The 22583-nt window shown below is 35.0% G+C and overlaps 1 protein-coding gene across 2 annotated transcripts; it reads left to right on the top strand.

The window, feature by feature from the left end:
- Positions 1–1338: 1338 nt before the first annotated feature.
- LOC135797888 (protein eva-1 homolog C-like) lies at positions 1339–20875 on the top strand. Of its 2 annotated transcripts, XM_065310465.1 has the most exons (9): positions 1339–1556; positions 18053–18137; positions 18218–18420; positions 18822–18860; positions 18934–19072; positions 19127–19276; positions 19361–19504; positions 20055–20321; positions 20386–20875. In XM_065310465.1, exons 2-9 carry the CDS (start codon positions 18074–18076, stop codon positions 20718–20720), a joined length of 1341 nt encoding a protein of 446 aa, XP_065166537.1. In that variant the 5' UTR covers positions 1339–1556; positions 18053–18073; the 3' UTR covers positions 20721–20875. The 2 variants fall into 2 exon arrangements, with proteins under 2 accessions (XP_065166537.1, XP_065166538.1); XM_065310466.1 differs by lacking the exon at positions 1339–1556 and having other exon boundaries at positions 18213–18420.
- Positions 20876–22583: the final 1708 nt, after the last annotated feature.

Here is a 22583-nt window from a genome sequence, read left to right as displayed (position 1 = left end):
AAATTAAAAAAAAATCGATTGATTAATCACTCTCGGGGTTAAACTGCCACTTAGCACACAAGATACTTAAAATATTATAATCACAAAATATAAAAAATATAATTGGCAATATATCAAACGTATGTGTCCCTCGCATCGGTATGAATAAAGAAGCGCCTATGAATAAATTCCGTTAACCCCACAAGCCGGCCCGCAAAATCGCCGCGTGATGAATATCCATAATTTATTCTTTGCGGACCCTCACCATACAGCGTAATTCGTATAAAATCACTTATAAATCACTCCCATACACATAGTCTACGTCTACCAATCGCTTATAACGCTGATATTGACACTAAAGTATTGAAAAATTGCACCGGATTTAATTCGGAGCGCGATTTTAAGCTCTCTCGCTGATCCAATAATGGAATTGTGCGCGAAATATTACGCTTGTCTTTTCATGTTATAGGTTATGTATGTGTGCTGGTGCTGCTGCTGGTGGTGGGCACCGTATGCTTCATAAATATTTACTTAATAAACTCATCGATTCTCGGCCGGAATCAACACAAAACACACATTACGACGCCGTCGTCGCATTGGTCGAAGGACAATAATGCTCCGCGCGGGCCGAAAGTTATCTCGGCGGTTATTTTCTCGGCGTCGGGGCGCTGCGCTGCGATAATAAAGTTATCATTTCTTTTTTGGCTCTTAACTCGCCGCCGCCGAACGCCGGCATAAATCACCAACGTTATTACATCACAATGCCGAGTCTCTTTTCGGACTGTCAAGGACATTTAACGTAATGCCAGCTCTGCTTTGTGGACGTTGGGCTGCTGCTGCGGTTTGTGTGCCAAGTTGAGGATTCCGCTTCTTACTTTACATTAGTTATTTCTAGTTGTTATGACTTACAAAAACACACACCGCACACATTCATAAACTATTCTTTTCTTCCAGTTTAAATTAAATTAAATTTTTTCATATTTTTACAAAGATTCAAGAATTTAAAGTTTTATTTGACTTTCGTATGAGATAAGATCAAATCAAATACGACGTAGACTGTGTTTCACGTTATTAAGACTAAGACTTCTTGTGAATTGCATTAAATTGCATCGCATTGCATTAAATCGCATTAAGTCTCAAGTTTTGCGGCTTCATAAGTTAACAAACCACTTGCAGACTTGCAGACATGCAGCGATGAAACATCTTGGAAGATATTACAAACGCTTAAAAATTTAATTTTTAAAGACGAGAATGTCTTCGTTGCAAGTCGGGTAGAATCGCCGTTGTGTGTTAGTGGCACAGGGGGCGGCGAGCTGATATTGGCGGCGGTGGCGGCTCCACCGGCGGCAGTCGCACGTTAACCGGCGCGACAGCCGCATTCACGAAAGTTAAACATTTCGCGGCAAACGCGCTCACGAGTGTCACAATTGTCACAAGAAATTTTAACATTTTATGAAATTAAAATTAATTAATTGTGAAACTAATTACTATATAAACTTTAAAAAATAAAAATAAATTTAGTGTTTTATGTGGGACTCGATTGTTATGGATTAAAATTTGTGTAAAAATTGAATAAGGTAAGAAATTTTATATTAATACGTATTAATATACAGTGGAGGCGCCGGGCAAAGAGCTAAAAATCAATTAAATTGTTGTGTTTTGTTATCGTAAACAAAAGCATTTCCGATTACAAAGTCTGTGAATAACATTTAATTGGTTTGTGCGCCTGTAATTAAGCCTGGCGATTAAAGCGGCTCGGTTATCGCGGTCGCGACATAAAACACGCCAAGAACGCAATTAAGTGTACCTAATTAACGAGCGGGACAAGACCAAAAATACGCGCCGAGCGCAAAGAGTAAAGGAATTAATTCTGCATTAATTTCAGCAAGCGTCGCGATCGATAAATAATCGAACGTTAATGAGCTTTCGCCGAAAGCAACATTAAGCGCATATCGAATTTACACTCAATCGCACTCTAATTGAAAGACCAACAGAAAGTTCATAATGATTTGAAAACATTACGCGCCAAAGTTGTGTAGTTGCGAAATCAAAGAGTTGAATAAAAGTATTTCGCAAGCGCAAATATTTACAGGAAACTGCGCTGATTCAATTCATTTTCACCCATGGAAAAACAAAAAGCGCAGTTAATTAGTGCCAAATGTATGCAATGGAATAAAAAATAAAATTTTATACAACGACAAGATGTATTTTATTTTAATCAATATAATTATTATTTTTAAATTCATCTAAATCTCTATTTCGAGTGATATTGCTTATTTAGTTTGTTTTGTCGTGAGTTCTCTGCGACTAACGACGTCGTTAATACCTAGCATTCGTATGTAACCAGAGCTTTTAGCATCCAACCACGATTCCGCCCGAATCCAACCAGCTTAGACTTGAAGCTTTGAATTTCGCATAATCATAAAATCAACGTGCGTAAAATGTGCGCTTTTAGTACTTGTTTCTTTTTTAGGTATCAGTATTAAGCATAAGCATCCGTGATTGACACTTAAATGTCAATTAAATACAAATAAAATAAAAAATAAATGAGAATTTTTTTTTGTTGAATGTTGCTTGTTAGGTGTAGGAGTATGAGAGGAAAGTGAAATAAAAATAAATTTTAGACAGTTCAGTTGAGGTTTGTGTCCGGGGTTCGGAACGCATCGATTAACGTGCGCGTTTTATTGCCGCACTTTGGATTTATCTCGAATCGGTGGCAGCGTCGAATAGATTTAACTAATTTTATTGTACGCACGTTTAAAATTTATTTGTAGTTTGGTTGATGATAGGGTTTACTGCCCAAGGGCTGTAAAATATTTTTTGTGGATTAATTTATTGGATTTACATTGATTTTTTAGTATTTTATGGCAGAAAATTGATTTTCTCAGGGTGGAAAGTAGTGAAATTAAAATTTTGGCCCTAGGGCCGTAAAAGCAGGTTTGGAAATATTTTATAATCAAGAAAGTATATAAAAATTTGTGTTTTTTACTACTTTTTGGGTAATAAATGCATTTTTTTGAAAAATTAAGCAAAAAATAGGTTTTACAGCCCTAGGGCTGTAAAATATTCATATAAAGCTTTTCTACCATAATAAATAAAGTACTATTTTGGTTAAAATTAAGACAAATCAATTTATTTGCCCAATTTTTCACAAAAAAAGACAAATTTTTCTTCTGACAACAATTTTACGGCCCTAGGGAGGTTAAATAAATTTTCATTTTTCTATAAAATTCAACAAAAATTCCACCTTTAAAAGCCTGTAAAATCCATTTTTCCGCCCTAGTATTTAAAAGATTAACTTTTTCTTTCATAACTCAACATTTTTCACCTTTCAAATTAATTAACCGAATGATTTTGACTAAATTTTGACTTAAGTCAAAACCTATTTCCTGCACGTTGCAAACGCACCGGATATTATACGAGTAACTCGCACACGCAGCTGCTAAACCGGCTCAACCCATTTTTATAATGGAGCGTAATGGACCACCGGGCGATGACTGGAGAGTATCACGGCATAAAGTCCGCAGCTTAGCATTACATATTCAATGAGACGAGATTAAGTTTTCATATTTTTATTCAGGCATCTCGTCGACATATATTCTCTGCTCTGCTCGCTCTCCTTTACATTAAAAATTCCCGGAATACTTCACAACAACGCGAAACCACAAAATACGTCGAATTATTTTTCGGTAATATCCGACATTATGCTCTGAACAAACATTGTTCCCGCAGCACGCAAATATAATTTATGTAAAAATAACTATGGATAAAGAACGAAGTAAAAGTAAGAAAAGGATTTGCATGTCACGTTTTAGCGATGTTGGTCGTGTTGGTTGCCTAGTTGTGAGTATGGTTGCCTGATCGTTATTTTTATTATTATTTCAACGCCGCCCCCGGAAGGGCGAAACTTTCCACACTGCATTTGCATCACATCCAGTGGTAAAAGTGGAAGAACTCACGAGTTGTGTTGCAGTTTTGTGCTTAAACCGCCCACGGGCGCAGGTTTTTATCTTCTCTTCGCACAAGCTTAAAAACTCGCCTGTGCAAAGCAAGAAAAAAGAAGTATAAACTTCAAAAACGTTTTAGGTACGTTTTTCACCGTACACACATTAAAAGTTTGGCGCAGACGATTAAAAATATCATCTCATGTTTAATGCATGACATGGTGATGGTTAATTCAGCAAAGAATGGCGCGCAGAGAGAGTGGAAAATCGATTTAATTTCGAATTTCTCACAATATTAACTCGCCCGGGTCATATCCCGACACATTGCGTTACAATTTCGTTGATAACTCGTCGCTCATCTCACCCGGAAATTGAAAAAAAAAATCAACGCGAATGTAGCTATTGGAATAGGTTCAGTTCACTCTCGGCGGAGCTGTTCGTTCGATTTAAAAATGTTTCATTTCACTGGCCGTCCCCGAGTTCCTATTTCATTTCATTTATCCGAAGAGGTGTACGAAATAGACATATGCTGCCGGCAATTTCAGGTTTTCAGGTTTTCGACTCAAAATGTGTGAAATACGCTACACGCTCAAGCAGATTATCTTGTTCGGAAACTTTTGAAAATTCTTCCACGTAAATTTCATTAAATTTTATACAAGAGAATTGAATTTATTGCATATTTTCCAAAGTGACTTTTATGTAGTTTATGTATCGTTTGGCTGCGATTTGGATTTGCAACCTGCGCGCACTGATTTATAGCCATCTTTATGCGTTTGTTTTGCATGTATTGTGTGTTGCATACTCTGCATAAATAACGGAAATGACGCACGCGTAGCGGAAATGGCGCATCTGCTTCACAGTCCTGTGAAGCTTGCGGTTGCGTTTTATTCCTGCGGGTGCATCCAGAGCGGCTGAAGATGCAATTCGATTTATAAATCCTTTCAGCAAAACTCCGGGTCGGGTCGAATATGTGAAATGTGCGCGCACGGCGAGAGATGTCCCCGGATGTGTGCGGTGAAAGTGGCTGGGTGGCGAAATGAATATTTGCTCTGAATGTTCGGGGGCTTTCAGCTTTCGGGAAGCGAAATGAAGCGAGATGAAATGGGAAAAAATTCTATAGCGTCACGCGTAACTAGCGCAGGAATAACGATGGCACAGATGCAGCAAATCGAATAAAAAAATTATTTTTGTTCAAAAAACACAGAAAAAATATGTTGACATAGCACAGTCTGTACATAACCTCATCTTTCTATTGTCTCGGCTAGTTGAATGTTACGCAATAAACGTAAGTTGCCAGCGGGACGACAATCAATCTTTTCTTTTGGCTTCGTGCGCAAAAAATTACGAGCGCAGCGCTAGGGCTATAAAAACACGCGCACGTGTCTCATTAATTTGAAAAATTCTCATTAATTTCGTAACGTATTGCGGCAATTTTTCAGCGCGCGCAAAGTAAAACTGCACATTGGGTTGCCTACTCAGCAGCCCCGGCAAGTTAGCCGGCTATAATAAATATGAATATTTAATGAAAATACGAGAAGCAAACATTAATAAAACTCGCAACTCGAATGCATGCATGAAATTAACGAAATTCAGACGTGTGCACTACTCAAAATTAAATGAATAATTAACATTAACGAACGACAACTTTACCACCGCGAGGTTTACAGATTTCTGTAATTTATGTACTCGCTAATTAAGATTTCATGTTTTTGTTTGGCAATTGAAGGTGCTTGTTGATGTTTAATTTGGAAATTTACCCAAATTGTAATTTAATCAACACCGCCGGTGAGAGATGGAGCGATGATTAATGAAAATGCCAAGTGAATTATTCCTCTTGACGGCGTGGCGGCGGCCATTTCGGAATGATACACGTATATTTATGTACTCGTAATTTTAATTAAGGAGTTGCAGAGTTGGGCGAGTTGGGGATACAGATTTGGATTTAGATTTGGCCATTCGGGGGGTCTGGGGGTGGTGTGGGTCGTCGTTATCCCAGCCGACATTGGAAATTAACGCGTTGATATTACATTCTCGCCTGAATGCTGCCGCTGCACAAAATATATATAACAACTCGTGGAGATACGCACGAAAACCGCTGGGGCGTGTGATTTGTTACACCAAATACACGCATATTTATGAATTCCTAATTGTGTGCTGGTTTTATCTGTGAAACGACTCGAGTATTGCTAACCTTACATGACACAGACATATTCATCATTAGAAGTCATCAGAAATTGCAAAAAAGTGTTGAACGGTGATTTTTTGCTTATTTTTTGTTAAAATTTGTCAAAAATCAAAGAAAATGATAAAATATAGTAATATATTTTATGTTTTCAATTTATTTTAAGTATTACTCACGATTTTCACGAGTTTTTAGTTGTTTTTTTGAGAATTATGAACATTTTGAGCTTATAATCACTTAAAAAAGTTGTTTTTATATTTTTAACACTAGAATACGACTTCATTTTGTCAAATAAGTTGTTTTATAACAACTTACAACTTAGTTTCTTTTTTTTATCTTAATAAAACCATTTTTAACCTATAATTTATGTTTTAGTAAGCAAAACTCGACTAAAATAAGTTTTAATCGTAGGCAACTTAATGATCACTACACTAGCGCCCTCTAAAAATACCAATTGAACCAAATTATCCACTTGTCTTCATTCAATAGACGTCAAAATTCCAAAAAATAAAAACTTTTCAATTTATTTCAAGTATTACTCACAATTTTCAATAATTTTTGGGCGTTATTTGAAAATTATGAATATTTTGAGGTTATAATAATTTAAAAGCGTTGTTTTTATATATTTAACACTAGAATACGATTTAATGTTGTTCAATAAGTTGCATAATAACAACTTACAACTTAATTTCTTCTTTTTATCTTAATAAAACCATATTTTAACCCATAATTTTTATGCTTTTAAGCAAAACTCGACTAAAATAAGTTTTAACCGTAGGCAACTTAATGATCACGACACTAGCGCCCTCTAAAATACCAATTGAACCAAATTATCTACTTGTCTTCATCCATTTGAAGTCAAAATTACAAAAAATAAAAATTTTGACATTTTGAGGTTATAATCACTTAAAAACCATGTTTTTATATATATTTAACACATGAATACGACATAATTTTGTTGTAAAAGTTGCATAATAACAATTTACACCTTAATGTCTGCTTTTTATCTTAATAAAATCATTTTCTAACCTAAAACTCGAATTTTACTGCACAAAACTCAACAAAAACAAGTTTTATGCATAGGCAACCCAATATACACAACCCCACCACCCCTAAAACTCACAATTAAACAAAATTATCCACTAGACTAAAAAGTTTTTAGTAAAAACATAACCTCCATTTATATAATATTTGACGTTTTAAATTCCAATCCAATTCACTTGATGCAGGTGATAAGCAGTTAGCGAAAAATAAATATTCAAACAATGCGCACGTTGCACCAGCGCGTTGTTAATTAAATAGCTGCAGCAACAGACACATCCCACGCGCGCGCGTGTCTGTGGCTGATGATGATGTGGGCGTGTGTCGCATCATCGCGCCATGTCAAATTTCGTGCACAAGCGCCACCGAAACGCAGCACAATGTTTGTTTAGATAAATGCGACGTGCGCACAAATTCAATACACTCATTCAATTTATTTCCATCTGATGGCGCACGGCAGCGCATAACTACATAATATTTCAATTCGCACAATTTCAATTTTCGCAAATGCACCAAAAATAATTGCAATCGCAACTCGGGTGTGATGTTTTAAATCGATTCGCATAATGCGTTTAACGTGCAAGATTACATTCGTGCGCGTGTACATAGAGTGTACTCGTACACAATTGGATTATGTAGCTTAACGTAATTTCTTCAATTAACTTCCTACGTCGTCTTAAACACGCGAGTTCAAGTGTTGAAGTGGAAGTGGAGGCGCCGGGCATCAAGTTAAACTTAACCCACGGTGTAATTCTCTTTGGTAATTTAATGTTTAATTATTTATTTATGTACAAAGCAGACAAAAAAAACGTGCTTGAAATGAAAATCTCGATTGTTTTCGTTTGCGAAATTGTCGTCGGCAATGAATCAACTTTTTGCGCGCTCATCGCGCGCTCCATCGCACTGATAACGGACAATTTTCCAGTAGACTTGAACTTTTTCATTTCCTCATCCATGTCAGCATGCTGGTGGTCAGGTATGCGACGACGATGGCACGAGCAAAGGTCGGAAATAGGCATCCCTTTTTTTCTCCACGCGCTCCTCCACCTCTCAACCCTACACCGACCACAGGATTTTTTTAGTCTATATATTTCTTGCGACAATGGCCTGTTCGTATTCGCACACGAAAAAATGTGAGGGCCGCGAGAGTGAATGGAGATAAAAATGCTCATTTTTTGCGCTTCGGCGGAATTTCGCGTTGTGCGGATTTGCGGGGTTGTCCTCACCCGAAAAATGTGGGCGCGCACGGAACAAACGACGATGAAATTATAATGATTAAAAAGTTTTTTTCTTCCTTCCTTCTTTCTTTCCTCTATGCCACAGATTTTTTTCATTATGTCAGGGACGTAATGACGAGGTAAACCTTATTTGTCTGCGCGCGCTCATATAAACAGATAAATAACGAAATTAATTCCAATAAAATGGCGCGCCGTAAACATTCCGTGTTGTTTTTGTCCAGCGTACAAACATCATAAATTTCGAAGATTCCCGTCTCGCAATAGTAAACAGCAAATAGCAGCAAATAAAGATCGCTTTGTGCACGAGAGTGGATGCCAAACGATGCAGTTTCTTACCGAGTTCTTTCGGCGCATGAAATTGAGAACGACGCTGGAGTTGGCAAACGATCTCGGACCCACTCATAGTAAGCCAATACTATTCGCTGCAGCCTCCTAGTTGTGTGCTAAAACGTAATGCAGTTGTGAGAAACTGCAACACAAAGGAAAAAAGTGCTGCGAATAGCTTTACGAGGAAAATAACCGCCGACCATATTGAATACAAATAGAAATAAGCATTGAACCACTTCGCCGAGAAGAAAAGTAGAAAAATTCTAAATAAACTAACGGAAGCTTTGAAATGTCGAGACTTTAAGAGCTTGGAAAGCATTGGGCGTGCACTCACAATCGTTTCGTTTAGAAAATTACCATTTTATGGTTTTATATCTGCCAATTTTGAGTATATTCATAAGCCAATCAATTGCGAATTGCGAAACAAGCAAATAAACATATACATTTGATGTTTCTTCCGATTCCGGTGAAAGATTACTCGTTTTCCTGTTTTTTGCATGTTACGTCTGTCCCGGATGTTGAAACAGCGATAAAATAAATAAAATATTTTTTCCACATTCAAAACATACATTTTACGATCAAATAATCATTATTATGCATAGAGATAAAAAGCTTAAATTGATGGAGAATTGAATAAGATTTTCTTTTTAAGATTTTTTTAGTTGATACTTGAAAATCGAAAACATTTTGAGGTTATAATCACTTAAAAACATTGTTTTTATATGTTTTAAACTAGAATATAACTTAATTTTGATAAGTACGTTGCATAATAATAACTTTTAACTTAATTTCTTCTTTTTATCTTAATAAAACCATTTTTTAACCTATAATTTATGCTTTAGTACCGAAAACTCAACTAAAACCGTAGGCAACTTAATTATCACGATACTAGCGCCCTCTAAAAATACCAATTGAACCAAATTATCCACGAGTCTTCATCCAATTGACGTCGAAATTCCAAAAAATAAAAACTTACACATTTTGAGGTTATAATTACTTAAAAACGTTGTTTTTATATGTTTAACTAATTTTTGCTAGTTTCTTGGAAAGGTTCTGTTCGAATTTGTTAAAAATTGGTTATTACTCAAAGAAAATTATAAAATATAGCAAAACACTGTATATTTATAATTTATTTCAAGTATTACTCACGATTTTCCAAAGTTTTTAATCATTATTTGAAAATTATGAACATTTTGAGGTTATAATCACTCAAAAACGTTGTTTTTATATATTTATCACTAGAATACGACTTAATTTTGTTAAATAAGTTGCATAATAACAACTTACAACTTAATTTCTTCTTTTTATCTTAATAAAATCATTCTTCACCTATAATTTATGCTTTAGCACCCAAAACTCAACTAAAATCGTAGGCAACTTAATGATCACGATACTAGCGCCCTCTAAAAATACCAATTGAACCAAATTATCCACTTGTCTTCATCCAATTGACGTCGAAATTTCAAAAAAAATAAAAACCTAAGCATTTTGAGGTTATAATCACTCAAAAACATTATTTTCATATATTTAACACTAGAATAAAATCAAATTTTGTTAAATAAATTGCATAATAACAACTTACAACATGCTTTCTTCTTTTTATCTTGATAAAATCATTTTCGAACCTATAATTTAAATTTCACTAACAAAAACTTACCTAAAACGTATTTTATCCATAGACAACTCCATGTGCACAACCCCAAAGCCCCCTAAAAATAAAAATTAAACAAAATTATTCACTAGACTTTATCCACTTGATGTTAACAAATAAATAAAATATTTTTCCACATTGTAAATACACATTTTATGATCAAATACTCATTATTATTCATACAGATAAAAGCTTTAAATTGATGCGAAATCCAATAAGATCTCTTTTCAGATTTTAAGATTTTTTAAAGCAATCCAAACAAAAGTTCTATCTTTATTCGTTATTCGCCGCTTTTTTGTGAGTTTTCGTTCGTTTTCGTTCGATCCGGGGCGTTTTTCTCGTTATCTGTTATCTTTTGTGAGAATGGCTACCTCCCTGAAATTTACCTCGCTGTTTTTCACTCTGTCTGCGTCTGCGTTTGTGTATGTGCGGGAAAAAAGTCGTGGAAATTTTACTAGGGCAACTTTAGGGCGGCCCGAAAGTTACACATGCTTCAAACGTTACGCGTTACGGCTTGCGGCATTTGGATAACTTCGACATCAATATTCAACTGCTCAGCTCGACAGCACCAATGTTGAAATCCAAGAAAAGGAAGAATCTAGAAGCCGGAATGCCGGAAAAAACTAGCAAACAGAAAACAGACGGCCCGACGGCGGCGTCGATAAAAATATTTACATGTTTTTTGCATCATTCACGAAGAGTTTTACGTCGCCAATGGAATAAAATTGGTTTATTTAGTGTAAAAATAAATTTTTATTCATTTTTATGTTAAGTGCTGACATCTAGCGGTGTAATTGTTAAACTTATTGTAATGTATATAATATTATGTTGTAAGAAATCGTCAACTCATTAATCATGCAATTAGACAAAGCAATTCAAACAAGAAAAGTTTGTTGCGCGTGAATTTCGCGCGTGCGTAAACAAAGCGACAAAAGCAAAATTTCGTCTTTCGGGTGATTTTTTCCCAACGTCTCACTCCTTCAGTGAGAATGCGAAATTGCTGACAGTGCGAAAATCACGCCCAAAGTTGCCGCACAAAAGGGCCCAACACGCAAAGTGTCATTTTGTACATTTATATAAATGGATGAGAAACGAGCGCAGTCGTTTTGTTTCGACCGGAAATGGCAGCACGACGACGTGATGAATATGACACGACACTTTTTTTCATTCAATGCCTGCATTGAATGAAAAACACAGTGGTTGCGATGATGATAAAAAACGCATTTATATTTAAATTTGTTGCATGCCAGTTGATTTTAAACAAATACGATTGTGCGAATGTTGTGTGCAAAAACAGCAAACTTAATCGGAAAAAATAAAGTGGGTTTCATTCTCGGCTCGTAGTGTGTGGGCAGTAAAGTTGTTTCGGCGCACAAATTACACACCTCCAAGCGAGGTAATAAAACAAATATTACGGGTTGATGTTGGTGAATTAATTTATGCTTTATTTCCGCCTCAAATGGGAAGCTTAAAACTACAAACGCCAAATTGTTATTGTTATGTGGCTACTGTCTATGATAATTAGTTGGTTTAATTTTATAACTTTTGTTGGAATGTGTAAATTTATGTTTTGTCGTAAAAACTTACAAATAACGCCATCTAGGTACGAAAAATTAAATTTTCTTCAATAATATAAAGAGAAAATAAATTTTAAATACATTTAACATCATAAAATAATATAATAATTAATGTATTACTAAATTTTAAGAGTTTTAGGCATAAATAAGCAAAAATTTGGTTAAAAACAAGTAAAACTGTGAAAATTTGATAAATATTAGTTGTTTTGACAGTTTGCTACAAGGTTATAGTAGTTTTAGTTGTAGTGGCTACCAAAAGGTGGCGCTACAAGTTAAAAGTAACAAATACGCCATCTATTTATGAAAAATTATACTTTTATCGACATAAATCAAAGAAAATTACTTCAAATGACCAAAACTAACCTAAAATTACTTTTATTTTGATTTTTAAATCGATTTTTAACGTTTCTTGAAGTAATCAAGCGCAAAATCTTACAAAACAAGAAAATAAACACTGTTTCTATCATTTTGACATCCCCTTGACAGGTTATATTATGTTTAGTTGAGATATAAACCAAAAGAGGGCGTGATACATGTCCACAAGTCAAACATAACGAATTAATAAATTCCGTATTCAACCTTTGCGTTACATCAATGCGTTTTTCCTCCGAAGCGTATTAGATTTGCTTGCAAATAAATTGAAATTAAAACGAGCACTGTCAGCGCAAAATTGCCGCCATCGCCAATTAACTGTCGCTCGCGTTCCGTTTTCTTCGTTTTGCTCCTGCTTCCGGTGTCGGGCGCGCGCTCGCCGCGCAGCAAGCGATCGCTTTCACGTTTGGCTTTACGGTTTTCGCGTCTAAATTCACGTGTCTCATCGCGTGTCCAACTCGCTATCCTTTGCCATCCGCACGCCGCCTCCATTTGCTATTCTCGCCCGAGCGCAGCTTAAAGCAACGAATCCAAAATTGCCGAGCATGCTAATCCTTCTCTCTACCTTACTCAAGGGTCAACATCTCATCTTAACACAAGCTCACGGGCGCCTATTGCAACGTTGCACATTTTAGGCCCATACGAAAAAAAGAGCAGAGAAGAAAAAACTTGAGTGATTATGATTATTTATGATGTAATTTATTTTTAATCATATTCTAATGAGATGCAATCAATTACTCTGCATGTATTCGACATTTTCACGAAAATGTTTTATATAAATATTTAGACACGGGACGAGATGTCTCGAGATTTGTAATTTTGTCGAATTGAAACGCAAGGCGCGGCAAGGCATTGCCTCCAGGGAGATGTTTTATGCATGACAGATAAATGCGTCTTAAATTTCCGGGTCGCCGGATTAAAGGAAACGCTTTCAGGGATCACTCTTTTAGAGTTTATTTGTTGGGCGAAATTTTTCGCGTGTGCGCATGGTATTTTGTATGTCAAGTGTGCAAAATAAAACTTTTATACACTTAAACTCAAAGATTTAAAAATATCAAACGTGCATAAAGTTGGTATTTTATACATTCCTGAATAAAACTAGTAAAATAAAAGTGAAAAGTGACAAATCGTGATAAAAATGTCATAAAATGTCTTGATAGATGAATTTAAAGGTTATAATCGATAATTTAGAAGTGTAAAATAAAATTTTACACACTCCTAACCACAAAACCTGTGATGTAACACTTAACTAACCTCAAAAATGAGAATATCTGTCGAAATAATCCAATTTTTGACATTTTTAGTTTTTAAAGATCGATTATAAGCACTAAAACATAAAATGACAACTTTACACACTGTACAATATGTATATCTATCCAAATTCTTACAGGTTTTACATTTTTATCCATAACAAACAGTTTTTAAGGATATTAAACCGTAAAACTACAACTTTACACGCTTTAAAAGAAATTTATGGTTAAAACTGTCATATTTTTAATATTTTTGCTCTTAAAATATTAATTTTACACACTAAAGCTATAAATGACAACTTTACACACGTTAAAATATGTATAACTGTAAAAACTGCCAATCTTTTGACATTTTTACTTTAAACATCCGTGTTTTACCCACAAAAACCAAAAAAATCAAATTTACGCACAAATTTGACATTTCTGTTCTTAAATTACATACTTTACACACAAAACTTAAAATAACTTCTTTCTACACCCAAAAATATGCATATCTGCAAAAACTGTCAAATTTTTGACATTTTCACTTTTAAATTTCGTATTTTCCACACTTAATCCAAAAAATTCAATTTTACGCACTTCAAAATACCTACACCTGTCAACACAATAAAGATTTTGACAATTCTGTTCTTAAATCACTTACTTTACACACTAAAACTTAAAGTAACTACTTTTCACACTCTCAAAATATGCATTTTTATTAAAACTGTAAAAATTTCGACATTTGCACATTCATATTTTACACACAAAAACAAAAAAATCCATTTTACGCACTTCAAAATATCTACACCTATCAAAACAAAAAAAATAGACATTTCTATTCTTAAACCCCTTTCTTTACACACTAAAACTTAAAATAACAACTTTCCACCCTCCAAAAATCACAAAAACAAAACTTTTGTCTATTCCCTACACATATTTCGCATATTACGACAATAACACCCGAAAAATACCCCCCGCAATTTTTGTCGAACGTAAATTTGACGCCGCAGCAGCCCTCCAACAATACCGGTGCGCATAGTTGCGGCTTTAAGCACCGCTAATGCCGCCATTGTTCGCAACTGTGCATTATGTTGCGTTCTGCGTTAATACCGTCAGTTTTGCGCGCGCCGAATTTCAGAGCTCTCTGGCGCACGCGAGGAGAACGCTTTGAACCGTTCACACAGCGGAATAGACCTAGATTAAGACCTAATTTACACTCTGCGATTATAATCCTTACAAGAAGCGACGACGACTGCCGCCGGCCGCTTTAATAAGAGTCGACTCGCACACATTTCATCCCACTCTCCACCTACACACATGCGCAAATTTAATCATGTTCCGAGTGTCAAATTAAAACTAACCTAACTTTAACTTTATTTTTAACCTCAAAAGATTCATATCTAAGCGCTGGCAGCAGTTGTTAAACGTGATCCACGGCTCTCTTCTTCTTCGCCATCGAACACACAAACCTTGGGGGCAGATGCCACCCGCGCGATAGGATTATCTTCCGCGTCACGTAAAGCACATCACTTTATCTGCGCGTCTGAATTTCGAACAAGCCTAAAATTTATAAGCGCGCTAATGCGAGTATAAAAATTGAATATCGAAGTGATTTGCATCACATAAATATTTCAAGCACATTAAATATCGTTAAGGACATCTTCCTCTGCGTGTTTTGCACCTTTTTTATGTTTTCCTGTTTTTATCTGCTTCGATAAAAAATATATAGCGCGTAAATCTCGACTGTTGATATATTCGTGAGTTGAAAATAAAAGAAATCGCGATTTATTTAAAATTTTTTGCGCTAACACAAACTCGCAGCGAGTTATGAGTTATGACGCCATTGTAACTCTCGGCCGGAAATAAACTAGAAGTATAGTTTCTGCCAATTTGTTAACTGTGGTATTTTATACAGGATAATACAATTTTTAAAGAAAAAAAATTTTTTTTTCAAAAATTTTCTTTCAAAAAACAAATTTTGTATATTAACGCCACCTATAGTCGAATTTTTAAACTAAAAAATCATTTTTATGCAACACCCTGTATATTGTTTACTTCCTGCATTACTATAACTCTTCGTTAGGGTTTTATCGTCGTAGTTCGAGGGTTGGTGTAACTTAAACGCAAAAAATACTTATCAACTTTTTCGCGTCGGGATTAAATTTTTTGTTGGCGCGCGCTTATTTATTACACCGAATCTTTTAATCAAGTGTATAAAGTAGACTTAATAGCCGCGAGGCTATGTTATTAATTTGCGCTGAGTTTTTATCGCATCGTGTTTTATTAGATTTATATTTATTATTCTAATATTTATGTGTGTAGTGTTGAAGCGCAAGTTATACTCGCATCTAACATTATAAAATATACGAAACTTTTTATTTTGTGTTTAAAATTTCCTCGTTTGCTGTTTTATTTATTACCTGGCTTTAGTTTTGGCTTGCGCACTTGGCGGGGTAGGCTTGCGCCGGAAGTGCGTTCATTAATTTTCGGCCGCGCTGCACGATGCAGAGAGCGGGATAAAACGTGAGCTCGGGCGGCGAGATGAATTTACGAAGCGCGCTTATTCAAACGCAAATCCGGAGCCGTGGAGGTTTCGACGGAGGTAGGATCTAACTAACCTGGTCTTATACAAATGTAAGTAACAAAATTATTCAGTATTTTTTGTTTGGAATAGTAGAGTAAGCATTATGCATGTTTTAAATTGATATATAAGCATTTATATTAATAATACGGATGTTTGTTACGTTTTCACGAATAAACTATTCGATGGATTTTGATAGAATTTTGTAATTTTATAGGTTATACATCTGAATAAAAGATAGGTAACTTTTTATAAAAAAAAACATTAATTTCTAAACGTGTAAATCAATAATATAAAAATGAATCGCAAAATCAGTTGGTAAGCGCATAGCTCAACAACGCTTAAACCAATTTGGCTAATTCTTTTTTTAAAATGTTTGTTAAAGTTCAAGGATGGTTTTTACGGCGAGAAAATTTTGAATAATTGCCGGGAAAACTCTAAAAACAGCCATTTTCTAAGGATAAAAGTTGGCATTGAGATTCAATCAGAGTTATAGTTAAATAGTTGAATCCGAGATGGCGCGCTGAAGTGCATTATTAGCAATTCTTTATATGCATAATTTCTTTAAAATAAAATTGCGAATCTTATTGATAGAAATGACACATACTATGTCTAGAACAAGAGAATAAAAACAAATTACATTTGTTTTAAACACTACCGGGACGAAGTCGCTGGCAAAAGCTGGTTAATAAATAAAAATATTTGGAAAATTAAATCGTAATATGGTTCATTAATTCGAATCGAGATGGCGTTAAAAGCATGAATTTACATAGAAAATAGATAAATATATGTTTGTTACTCTTTCACTCAAAAACTATTCGATGTATATTAATAAAACTTTGTAGTATTATAGTTTATACATCAGAATAAAACATAGGCAACTTTTTATTCACAAAAATTAATTTCTAAGGCAATAAAAACTTCTCTCAAACTTATTTCAATAAAATTCCTACAAATAAAATAAAAATTAATCAAAATCCTAATATTAACTTACAAATTAATTTTCCACACCATAACCTCAAAATAAAACTATTATTACAAAACTAAGTGCATATCGATAGCTTGCAATTAATTGGCAAAGTTTCAACCGTGAGCAATGATCAAAACTGCCGTTTAATAAAGCGCCCACGGGCGCATATCCCAATACGTGGCGTCGGTGGGGGCGGCAATAGCCGGCAATATCCTACTATACCGCATACGTAAAATTTATGCTCGCATGCTCACGTCGCACGCGCGGAACCCAACACGTGGGAAAGTCACAGATGCCAGATGCGTCTTTCTATTTCAACCCGCGTGTGCACCACCGCAAAACCTCCACCGCCACTTGCCTGAGGGGGCCGTAACAGCAGCAGGTTGCTTTAATTACGCCCGCGTGATTTATACTACGCACGCACACAACCAACTAAAAATTTAAAATGCAAAAGAGTACAAAACTGGCGCGCGCGCAAACAAATGACAAACATAAACATCAACAAAACAAATTAATTCAAAATACAAAATACAAAAACCATCAAAGGTAAAAACAATCAAAGTATTTTGTATTGATTTGTTTTATTTTTATTTTTTTCTGTTTTTTTTTTGTGTAAATGTTTACTTTTTTCGATGTGAAAACTTTTATCGGAAACTAAAACTTCGAAAGTAGTTCCCGGTCATCTCCACGTCTCCACATCGGAATATTTATGACCCAGAGCGTCTTTTTTAATCAAACTCTTCGGTTGCATCGCGTGTGTTAGGCAACCAAGTTTGCCCCAAAAGGATACTCTATGCTTTTAGCAAATTTGTCGGGTTGGTGTAATAAGGAGGATCAATTGAAAGTTGGCCGATAAATCACGTTTATAGCATACGGACTTCAAAACTAACATCACAAACTAGCATTACACCTGCCAGCGATAATGAATTGAAACGTAGCTGTTTATTGTGTGTTGCAGGTGAGCGCGCGCACGCGAATCATGAAGTACACATGCGTTCTCATCATTGCGCAGCTGATGGCGTCCATCCGCACGGATAATTTAGGTAAACTTTAGGCGGCGGCAGGAGATTTACAATAACATTGATTTTGTGTGGCTAATTGGACTTTATTTCTGCTAGCACAGTGCTTCTATCTGGTACGTTGCGGCAATTCGAGCAGACTGGCTGCGATGATGATCAGATGACACTTAAATGTCCGCCGGGGACGAGTATTTCCGTCGAGTTGGCGCAGTATGATAAGAGTGGGGTGAAGAATAGCCAATGTCCGTCGAAGTTATCCACGAGTGAGGTTAAGAATTCAAGTTGTACTTGGCCAACAGCTATTCAGGTTAGAATTTTATGCTTTTTTGACTAAAATTTTTAATTTTTTGCAAATTTTGGCGAAATTTGTAGAAAAAACGTAATTTTTGAGAAAAAAACTCAATTATGACGTCACTTCCGTGATCAAAAATAATAAGAAGTGGGGGAAAATGACTTCCAAAGGCCCTCAATCACTTTTTTTCTAAATTTAGCCAATTTTCAGTTTTATAACCTCAAAAATAACGACAAAAACTCAAAAAATTCAATTTTTAACCTCAAAATCAAATTTTTTCTCAAAAATTTTTCTTGAATTTTATTTAAAATATATTTTCTCATGTTTTTCCCCACTTTCCCGAAACCACTCATAATGCTCTGTAATTTTATATGCATTTTTATGTTACTCTCCTCTCTAAATTTACCTCTTTCTAGAATAAATGGGAGGAAATGACAAAAGGGACATGGGGACGCGTGAGTATACCAATGCCTTGGTGGTCCTGTTTGACAAATGACTTTTTAATGTGTGGATTTGCCCCACACACAGTACTCCCTGCTGCAGACCGTTGTCGAGGCGTGCCAGAAAAAGAAGAGCTGCAAATTTCAGGCGTCGCCGAAATCCTTCGACGGCGATCTGTGCCCCGGGGAGCGGAAGTATGTCGAAGTGGCTTATAAATGTCGGCCATGTAAGTTTTAACGCACAGTTGAATAGTTGGCGTGTTTAAAAATTTACGTTGTAGATGAATTCCGAAGTCGGGTGGCCTGCGAGAACGAACGCGTCCAAGTGCAATGCAATCCTAATTCTCGAGTGGCCATTTATAGCGCCAGCTACGGTCGTACGGAGTACGAGAGTTTCCAGTGTCCGCAGCCGCAGGGTGTTGCTGAAGAAAGTTAGTCACTTGAACATTTAATTCGCTGTGACAAATTTATATGTAATGCAATATGTGTGTGTTGTGTTTCTTTTGTTTTTGTAGCGTGTTTGGTTAGTTATGCGACTGAGACTGTCATGCAGCTGTGTCATGGGAAGCGGCAGTGTGAATTTGGGGCTGATGCTTCGACGTTTGGTAATCCATGCAGACCACAGACCAAAATGTATCTTAGGATAGTGTATACATGTGGTAAGAAGTTATTTTTTATATTTTTATTAGTTTATGACTTAGTTTGAGCGGATTTTCAAAAAATTTATTTAATTTTCATGATAAGCAAAAAAGAAAGACTTTAGCGCCACCTATGTTTGAATTATGTAACTATAACTATGATTTATTGTCTATTTCAATTTTCAGCCTATATTTAACCCTTTTCAGGTTATATTTTTGCAATAAAAAGTAGCCTATTGCATTTTCCAGAGTCAAAAATATTTCCATGCCAAAATGTATCAAAATTAGTTGAGTGGTTTGTGCGTGAAAGCGTCACAAACAAATATTTGCATTTTTATTACTTGTTAGGACCAATATTACCTAACTAGCTTTCACTCTATCAATCAGCTGTCAAACAATTAACTACGTTGTGTTGCCTATACGTGAACAATGTCACACAACATAACCTTATCCCAAAAATTTTTTTTGCTCTGTAATTCTTCTATATATTCTATATATATTCGGATAACTCAAAAAATACAAAAATTAAAAAATCTGAGATAAATTATATAAAATTTTCCTAATATTTCAGTACCACAAAAAGTTTTAAACTCAGAATACGAAGAACCACTAGGAGAAGATGAAACCGAACAAGATTTCACCTACGACCAAGAAGATTTCGACGGTTTCGACTCAACAAAAGAACGAATCAGAGAATTTGCAGCCTCGCCAGGATCAACCGCACCAAACATGAAACAAATTTATAAACAAAACGAAACAAACAACGAAAACTCTCTTTCAGGGAACACCTCATCATCAGCACATGGACCATTCAATAAAAACCCACAACTTCAACCAGGTAACCTCAATACAAACCAATCTAACCTCAAATTAACACTTTTTATTCTTTTTTATTCTTTCAGGAACAAATTCCATTGAAGAAAACACTTACATCTACCTCTTATTAACACTAGGAGCAGCCTCACTTCTCTGCGTGATAATAATCACAAGCAGAGCTTTGGTACGAAGACACCACGAGGTACCAGCATCAATAGAAGCGAAATTTCAAGCGACATCAAACAATATGTCTCTAGATATGTCCACACCAAGAGAAACCGAATTAAATACACCACTTCCAATGCACCACGCTCATACTCATGGTTATCATGATCCAGACACAGAAAGTTTAAATAATCAAATACCGCGTGTGCATGTACACAATACGTGTACAATGACAGACGGTTACTTCTACGGATGACAGCAGAGTCAAGATGGCCGTCCACCGACGCCATCTTGTCCTCGAAGTCAACGTACATATTGTTTTTAATGGTTTTCTATGGACGTGGAGTAAAATATTGTAAAAATGTATATAGTAGATGAACTTTTGTAAATAAAATCTGAAATATCTAAAAATATTTCGTTTTTGGGATTTTGAAGTGTTTAGAATGTAATCTTATCTGATTATTTTAGGTTATGTCATTGTATCATGATGAATTGACTTATATTCAATGGAATTCTCGATTATCGGTATTATGAGTAAGCAAATATTGCTTAGAATTGTTTCCAACTTTCATTTTACATTCAATCAACTGTCAAACAATGAAGTATTCTGTGTTGCCTATTTGTGCAGAATGTCAAACAACATAATCTTACCCATAAAAATCTGTTTTGCTCGATAATTCTTCTATTTTTGATGAAAAAACTAAAAAAATATTCGAGTATCTACTCGTATATTATGAGTAGGCAAATATTCACTATCAGATCATCCTGATGCATATTTTTAAAAATATCCTCTGAAAACGAAAATTTACTTAGTTATCTATATATATAAAAATGAATTGCTGTTCGTTAGTCTCGTTAAAACTCGAGAACGGCTGAACGGATTTAACTTATCTTGAATTATTCGTAGAGGTCTAGGGAATGTTTAAAAGGTGAGGTAAAAAATTCGAATAATTGCCGGGAAAACTCTAAAGGCAGCCCTTTTCTGTAGAATAAAAGTTGGCATTGAGATTTAATCATAGTTATAGTTAAATAGTTGAATTAGAGATAGCGCGCTGAAGTGCATTATTGGCAATTCTTTATATAATTAATTTGTTTAAAATAAAATTGCGAATCTTATTGATAGAATTGACACATACTATGTCTAGAACAAGAGAGTAAATACGAATTACATTTTTATTAAACACTACCGGAACGCAGTCGCAGGCAAAAGCTAGTTTACAATAAATTTATATTTTTTGATGTTTTGTCTACTTTAGAAACTGCAATGGGTACTTGTATAAATGCTCAATTCGAAGAAACATCAGAATATGTCCAAGCAATCTCCAAAATGATTCACTTTGATTTTATTTATAAATTCACTGCGTTGTATCGCGAAGAAAAGAAAACATTGGAAACTGTTCATGCTTATCATGATACAATCATACGTAATCGTAGACAGATATTTTTACAAGAATAATTAGAAAACAAAATAAACACGGAAAATAAAGACGATGTTGATTTAGGCCGAAAGAAAAAGATTCCTTTCTTGGATTTGTTGTTTCAAGCATTGATGGTCAACCACTGACAGATAAAGAAATTTCTAGTGAAGTTGCTACTTTTATGGTTGCCGGACATGATACTACTTCCGGTGCATTGAGTTATGCATTGTATGCTCTTGGTAATCATCCAGAAGTTCAACAGAAGTGTTTTGAGGAGTTGGATGGTATTTTTGGAGATGATAAAGAAAGAGAACTTTGGCGGATATACAGGAGATGAAATATTTGGAATTGGTTAATAAGGAAACTTTGAGTTTATATCCACCTGCAGCGATGTATACAAGGAAAATTATGGAAGAGTTTACAGTTGGTGAGTAAAATTTGTTAATTTTGATTTACAACTTTTGAAATATTATAAAAAGGGAAAAATTAGCAGAGAAAACAGGTTATGTTTCCAAATTATAATTATTCGTATGGTATGCAACCCAACATACATAATACTGACTTACTATAAGCTTAAAAGTTTTAAAAACAGCGTATTTCGAAGTAAAACTATCAAATTTTAAAGAAAAACGATTTTAACATAATATTTTCGTAGATATTGCAGTTTTATTAAAATCTGACAACCTGTTTTCCAAAATGTT

The sequence above is a fragment of the Atheta coriaria genome, unplaced genomic scaffold (genome assembly GCF_025399875.1).
Source record: "Atheta coriaria isolate IRGN ID8LTWV9N9 unplaced genomic scaffold, Caltech_Dcor_3.1 hic_scaffold_8_pilon, whole genome shotgun sequence".
In the NCBI taxonomy this organism is placed as follows: domain Eukaryota; kingdom Metazoa; phylum Arthropoda; class Insecta; order Coleoptera; family Staphylinidae; genus Dalotia; species Dalotia coriaria.
The sequence above is the reverse complement of the archived record's forward strand: the minus strand, read 5'-3'. Positions and strand labels throughout refer to the sequence as shown.

What these genes read in the sequence shown, in the direction of transcription:
- LOC135797888 (XM_065310465.1), top strand. Translation starts at nt 18,074, where the DNA reads ATGAAGTACACATGCGTTCTCATCATTGCGCAGCTGATGGCGTCCATC. An exon ending in TAGGATAGTGTATACATGTG is followed by an intron (nt 19,505 to 20,054) that starts GTAAGAAGTTAT and finishes CTAATATTTCAG; the next exon opens with TACCACAAAAAGTTTTAAAC. An exon ending in AAACCCACAACTTCAACCAG is followed by an intron (nt 20,322 to 20,385) that starts GTAACCTCAATA and finishes TTATTCTTTCAG; the next exon opens with GAACAAATTCCATTGAAGAA.